This window comes from Prunus mume, linkage group LG7 (assembly GCF_029339155.1).
Source record: "Prunus mume cultivar Tortuosa linkage group LG7, ASM2933915v1, whole genome shotgun sequence".
In the NCBI taxonomy this organism is placed as follows: Eukaryota; Viridiplantae; Streptophyta; class Magnoliopsida; order Rosales; family Rosaceae; genus Prunus; species Prunus mume.
The window spans coordinates 2,130,902-2,138,506 of NC_142704.1; the positions used below are offsets into that span (position 1 = coordinate 2,130,902).

The 7,605-nt window shown below is 37.2% G+C and overlaps 1 protein-coding gene across 1 annotated transcript; it reads right to left on the reverse strand.

Annotated features, from left to right (window-relative positions):
• Positions 1 to 715: 715 nt before the first annotated feature.
• On the reverse strand, positions 716 to 2,835 carry LOC103337535 (cytochrome P450 86A22). Its single transcript, XM_008240697.2, has one exon. The coding sequence runs from the start codon at positions 2,533 to 2,535 to the stop codon at positions 940 to 942; it is 1,596 nt and encodes a 531-aa protein (XP_008238919.2). The 5' UTR covers positions 2,536 to 2,835; the 3' UTR covers positions 716 to 939.
• Between the last annotated feature and the right edge of the window lie 4,770 nt (positions 2,836 to 7,605).

Here is a 7,605-nt window from a genome sequence, read left to right on the forward strand (position 1 = left end):
AATTTATTGTTTTGACAACCAATTCTTTTCCGTGTAGGTATTTGCTGTTTTGTATTTTCATTTTTGGATTTCATCTCTTGTTTTGTATCTCATGTGTCTTGTACTTTTATGTTGCAGTGTACCCTTTTTCTTATGATGGTAGTGCACCCTTTTTTTATATAATTATAATCGCAGTTTTATTTTTATTTTTTTATTTGGCAATATTCATTATTTGAACATGAACGTTTTATTGTAAATCAATAATTAAATTTATTAAAAAAAAAGTAACGTATTTATGACAAAAAGAAGTGAAGCAGTTATGACTCTCTAAAGAGTTCTTAAAATAGATTTTTTGCGTTTTAAGTTAAATTTTAATTATGAAATAGGAAGCGTGATGATCTTAGTGAATTAATAAGCTGAGATAATTGGTTAGCCTTGCATTAATTTCACCGACATTAAAAATAATGGTCTTCAACAAATAATTAATCGGTACCTTAAATAGTCTCTGAATTAGGTCCACCGTCCCCATCCCTCCCTATCCTCTGCCCCGAAATTAATTACTGCTGTCCGGAAACGCATCAAACCTCCTTTTGGTCCGGCCCCTACTCAATTAATGCCTCAAAATACCCTAAATTGGAAAGATATTTTTGGATAGCTTTCCCATTCTGATACTGATTTGATCAAAACTCTTTCGTGAGCCATACCCCATTCTGCTATTTCCTAGCTTTGTAAAAACTTTTCGAAAAAGCACAATTTAATTAACACACAAAATTTTCATAGTACATAATGTTTCACATCCCCTAAATAGTATGGTATGTAAAATAAAGCATTACCATACGACGACGTATGTGGCGTTGACCGTAATTAATTGCCAACATTTTTACCTTATTTAGTCACTCTATTACATATGTATAATCATATTCACAGGCTATGCCCTCGAAACCAAGCAACTTAGCCCTATTAAGCAATCCCAGCCACCATCTTAACACCTTTCCCTATCTTTTCCAAAATAGGGTTCAAGTCTCTAGGGTGCACATTAACCCTGAGGCCATACTTCATGAACAATGTCAGTGACATCTTTTGCTCCACCCGATGGCCCGGAACCACTGTGAGCCGGTGCCTCAACAACACTGCGGCCGCGATTGACTTCATTTGCAAGTAAGCCAAGTCTTTGCCTAGACAAATTCTTGGACCAGCATTGAAGGACACAAACTTGTAAGAATCTTGTGCCTCCATTTTTTGGCCATCAGAAGATAACCACCTTTCGGGCTTAAATTCAAGGCAATCTTCACCCCAAATGTACTTCATGCGACCAACTGAGTATATTGAATATGTGATTGCAGAGCCTGCTGGTACAAAAGTCCCACTTGGCAAAACATCGTCGTTTATTGCTAGCTTGGAGTCTTCTGGCACTGAAGGGTACAGCCTTAGGGTCTCGGACAACGCGGCCTTAAGGTATGTCAGTCGGTCAACTTCTTCAAACACTAGGGGCTCTTTGACCCATTTGGAAGTGTCACTGCCACGTGTCTCCATCAGAACTGTGCAAACTTCAGCAAGGATTTTCTCCTCTACTTGTGGGTTTCGAATCACCAACCAAAAGAACCAACTCAGCGCCGTCGATGATGTGTCACGTCCAGCTAGGATGAAGTTGAGCGCCACGTGTTGGAGGAATGTGTCCGAGTAGGACTCCTTTTTCTTCATGAACCGGGACAACAAGTCATCATGTGGGACCCCATTCGAACCTTGTTCCTTATTGATCAACTCCAGCTTACGTGTGTTGATTATAGTGGATAAATACTGGTCGATGTGTTGGAGGCTCTGGCTCAAGCTGACTTCCATTCCGAGTCGGAGCCATTTTCTGAATTTCCATATAATCTCGGGCAAGATAAAGCGCTGCAGCGTGGCTTCAGTGGCTCTGTCGAAAGAATTTGCGAAGTCATTTTCGGGAAGGCCCAACGCTAGCGTCTGTGGGTCCTTCCCAAAAGCCAACCCGCAAATGTTGTCAAATGTGAGGCGAAGCAAGAGGTCTTGAAGATCCACCGGCTTGGCTTCATTCTGAGCCGTCTCAAGAATGGGGCAAAACCTAAGCTCAATGGCGCGGCTCACCCACCGAGCCATGGCTTGGCGGAGGGTTCGGGTGGTAAATTCCAGTGCGGCGGTCTTACGTTGGAACAGCCAGGTGTCACCATCAGAGTTGAAGATCCCATCACCGAGCAAATCATGGAACACAGATTGCCAGGTGGGGCCCTTGGGGTAGTTGTCAAACCGGAGCTTCAAAATGTGCTCCAAGTTCTTGGGGTCGCACGTGACAGTCACGAGCCTTTGCTTGCTAGCCAGGAAGGGAATGGCGGAGGTGCAGGTCTGGTACGTGCCGCCGCAAGAGTGGAGATTGTCTGCAATCCAGTCGTGCATCCGGTTCGCGTTTTGGATCAGGTCCGGCAGGCTGCCCACTAGAGGCCAGACACGCGGGCCGTTCATGGACCGTAAGAGGACCTTGAACCACAACAAGTACGCAGCAAAAGCTGATAAGATCATCAGAGCCGTTGATACCTCCATCTGGCCACTGATTAGCAAACCCCACTTGAAAATTAAACCACCTCAAACTTGTGTAATACCAAAATTAACCCTCAAACCCCAGGTAATTAAGGAGATATAGGAAAAAACCACAGCCAGGCTAGAACTTGAAAACTAATGCACGTAAACAAAAAAGAAGCAAAACCCAGATCAAAATGAGTTTTAGAGATCTGAGGCTGCCAACATTGATATATATAAGGAAGAAGAAGAAGAGAGAGGCAGTAGCTTAAAGAAAAGGGAAAGGGAAAATGTGACTTGAAAAATGAAATGGACGGGAAGGAGAGGATGGCAATAAATAGGGACCGAGGAGGCTGTTGTGTATGAAATGGGGATAGCATTGTTTTGCTATTTCCGAGTCAATCACAGAATGCCACATGAAAAAATTATCATGTATGACACACCATAATTAACCAGAAATAACAAAATAGTATTATCCACATCTCATATAAGTGTTTCTCATGTTGTGAATTATTGTTTTTGTTTCACACTTTTTTTTCTCTCTGGATTTTTTTTTTTTTTCATAAGGTAATTAAGGCCTTATAGTGAAAACTCCGCCATTAATTAATGCAAGCAGAAGTCGTTGGACATATATATAGAAAGGTAAGGTTTATAAACCCACGAGAGATAGGGCCACCCAAAGCTTATAAGTCCATTAGCCCTACAAAAACCCTTTTCTCTAACATGCATACCCTTCTGTCGCTCTCTCTCTCTCTCTCTCGTTCTAGGGCTTAGAGGGAAAATGCTAGGCAAATGCATATGCTCTCACCTAATTTAGAGGAAAGTGCCATTTCAACTTAAATTGTGGCATTGAATGGAGGAGCAGAAGTTATGGAGATTAGTTGAGCAAGCTGTATGTATGTGTGTATGCAGGGATGACCTTTAGTTTGGCTAACCTAGCCTATAGCCCAGGTTTGCTTCTTTTTTTCACCAAAAAAAAATCCAAGCTCACCCAATTTAAATAACTTAGTCTCCTTTAGTTTTCCTCCTTGCACAGCACGTAATCAAAAAAAGAAGAATGAAAAAAAAATAAAAAAATAACTCACACACAACATGTAGAAAAAGAAAAAGAAAAAAAACACCCTACCCTTGGATAGTTGGAATCTATTTTAGGTACTTTCATAGCTTGGTAGGTACTACTTTTGTCTCAACGCTGTGTTCTTGTGTTTGCGACTTAAGTGTGTAGGTTTTAAGTTTTATTACTTATGATTTATGTTGTAGAATAACAAGAGAGAACTCTAATCATACATAGGTCAAAACCTTCCCTCATCCTCCTTACAAGTATGACGATTGTGACTGACCGAAAGCAACAACACTAGACATGGTTTAGCAAAGCATTGCCATTATTGTTCAGCAACCTACAAAAAAATCAAACCAATCAGAAATATTTAACTACATTACGATATTTTACAACAATTAAACGACTAAACAATTTTGATTTAGCAAATGTTCTACCATGATGATCCTGAAAGATTATCTAAAATATGAGGTAAAATAATAAAATTGCATTGTAGAATGAGAAACAAATAATTGTACCGTCCATTATGAAAATTTTGTATAGGACAAGTAGTACTTTTCAATTTTATTTTTCTCTTGCTTAGATTTGCAATTTTGTTTTTCTGTAATTAGAAGAAATAGCTGGTTTGGTTGGGTGTTGACAACCCCATGCATTTATTTGCTGTACACCAGCTTTTACGGCGTCGCTTTATCTCCAAGACAGCAGTTGCCATCAATCCATCCAATAATATGTTTTGATTGTCCTTTTTCTCCGTATAATAAATATGAGACTCGATGATTTTAAGAAAGTTTAGTGCAAATATTAAAGAGATTTTGCTGACCCAACTAATAGAACATTAAATACTACAAATTAAAAAAAATTATATAATAATCGAGCTTTTCATCGTAATTTGTCAAATAATACACGTATTATACTCGTACCGTGTTTTGTCAACTATGGAGGCTTCTAAGTAGAAAGTTCTATATATATATATATATATATATAAAAAAGGTTTTTTAGGTTTTAGACATAAAAAAATTTCACTTTTGAAAAAGCCAAAGCTTTTTCAAAAAAGACAAAAAAATCATTCAACTTTCAAATCAAAGACATGCAAATGTATTGGATTCCTTAGGAAATCTAAAAATAAATAAGGGTTTTGTCCATTTTTGCTTCTTTTAAAAATTTTCTCTCTCCTTTTGCTTTTTCCAAAATGTCCCTGATGATAGGAACGTGACAATTTAAGTGACCTAATGAAAGAAGGCACTTTTTCATTAATTTAAATTGTCTGCACCGAATATTGAATGCATAAATTACCCAAATTCAATATTAAGTTGGAAATTGGACTTAGCCTATTAATTATTAGGTCTCCATCAAAGGCTATATCACTCCCCAAAAAAAGAAAAAGTTCTTTAAAGAGTAATGTGATATGCACCATACTTGTACAGTTTACTTTTCCACACTTCCCTTAACTTAGGTATACTCTCGCCGCTCTCTTAAAATCATATCGTGTATTTTTTTTTATAAAAAAAACCTAACAATGGCTCAAACTCTGAGTTTAATGCTTTACTAGCCCCTTGATACGCATAGTGATCAAAATGAGGTTATACGATAATATTTTCAGTCTCGTGCTATTTTACAAATCGTAAGGTACTGAATTAGATCTGGCTACCAATCTAGTGTGCGTTCAGACAATCCAAATTGATAGTTTGGGAATATAGATCTGGCTACCAAGAGCAAAATGACTAACAACCACATGCAAACATGCATATAATTGAGTAAAATTGATCATACACAAGTTCAAAAACACATGCATTGCAACTTTCATAATTTCAAACTGGTCCTGAATCAATCAATCATTCATGACCTCTATGAACGTGTGTCGTGTTTTGTAAATCTGTCAAGGATTTGGTTGCTTCCGGGAGACCTTGTGCCTCATCAAATCTTTTTCTCTTTAATATCTAGTGCGTCCCCAAATAATTGTGTCGTAGGGACTCTAGGTCGCTAGCCTCCCCAACCCAATCAAATGCTGCCACCTGTCAAGCATTTTGACTTCTCCCCTCTTATTCTCTTCCGTTCTCTCCCCTGAAATGCTCCTCCTTTTAATCCTCTCCTGCAATCCACATTTTCTTTTTCTGGTCTGAACCTTCAGTCTTATGCTTCCTTTTAAATCTCAAAAGATCAAATAATTGGGAATGTGGAGAGCCACGAAAATGAAACCAAGCAAAAACTTGAATCATTACCCATAAAAAAAAAAACCTAAAAAAAACCTAAAAAACCCATTTGATGAGGAAGAGAACCCAAATTTGTCTTCCCCAACATTTTCACAAATTTTAGATAAAGATTTTTGGGAGAGTATTTGGAGGAGAGGAAATGGGAGATGAGTTGATAAGGTAGAAGAGAGAGAGAGAGAGATGCATGATTATTTCTACTTTGGTCGTTATCTGAGCGGAGATTGTAAAAATCGTGACATAATTGAGTGAGACCATATATAAAAATCAAAAGAAAGGGTCAGGACTTTTGGATTGTTTTTTTTTAGTACAAGCGATTGGGGGTTTCGAATCTCTGTCGGTATAAGTAGAATATTTTTATTTTTTTTGTTTTAGTACAAGCGAGATTGAGGGAAGGGGGGTTTACACAAGTATTACTCGAGAATGGGGATTTCAAACTATACAAATGAAAGTAGAAAAGCTCAACTAATTAAACTATAACACTACTAACTTTGGTTTTTTGTTTTAGTGTTTTAAAGAAAACAGAGAAACATAAATGGAAAATGGTAAAAATGAAAATTTCGGAAATTTTTATATCGACTATTTTCGGTGCATTTAAAACCTCCAAAGTATTTGACTTTCAAAATGCAATTCTAGGTGGGGGACTCGGGGGAGCTAGCAGCTAATTAACTTGTGGAGCCTAAACATTATCAACTCGGATGGGACCAAGGTGAGGGATTGCAACTCCAATAATAGAGTTTTTTTTATCCTATGTCAATACTAAAGTTTATGTTATTTGTATTATCTCAACTCAACATCTAGCATACATTTTTTCATCGATTATATATTATTGGAGTTCCTTAGGATTCATAAGGTGAGAGGTATCCCAGATTGTTAAGGCACATTCACCTGTTGAAGGACTTCCCTTTACACATCATCCATCACTTAACATCTATTTAAGTTGAATTTAATTTTGGACATCAACAAGAAACCTGATGAAATCTTAATTTTAGTGAAATTTAAAAGACTTTGATGAAGTTTACAAATTTAGGTGTATTCATAAAAATTGTGTTATTTAATTAGGATTTTCGTTAGAATCTATGAAGCTCATGCGATATTGAGGGAGAGGGATTTCAACACGGGATATTGGATACATTTTTTAACCACTTGAGTTACAAGAGAGAATTTGAACACAGAACCTCATATGCAATTTTTAATCACTTGAGCTACAAGCCCCTTGCAAGCACCAATATTTGATATTAGTTGATACATAGTCACATTTTTACTTTAAACATAGCACCAACAACACATTTTAAGTCACTTTTTTCACTTTCTTACACTCATGTTTCTACATTGAAATAACACCAAATGTTTATACTAGTTGGCCCTTTTGAACATATATGCTTGATTTTCAAATAACTTTGTGGAATTGGAGAGAGTTTCAATAAACTCTGCAAAATTCTATTGCTTAAAAAGCTCTGTAAAAATTCCATATAAATGTTGAATCCACTGCAACTCAAGTATATATATACACTGAGGAACATGAGGTACCTAAACTAGAATTTAGAGTCCCTCAATAATTTTCCAACAAAGAAAAAATACACATCGAATTAAAAACATCCATAAGTATTTCATTAATTAATTGTAGATTATATGCTCTCATATAGGCACGGCTCAGCCTTGAAACCAAGGACCACAAGAACAAGTGATGTTGGAGATGTAGTTCATGGCAAGTCAAGCCCTGTAAGAGCACCTTCATCCATTTGTCATGGCAAAGGATAAGGGGAGGCAAGAGCTGTTACTATTCATGTGAATAGTAGCAGCCCTTGCAAAAGGCTTATTGTGTTTTTA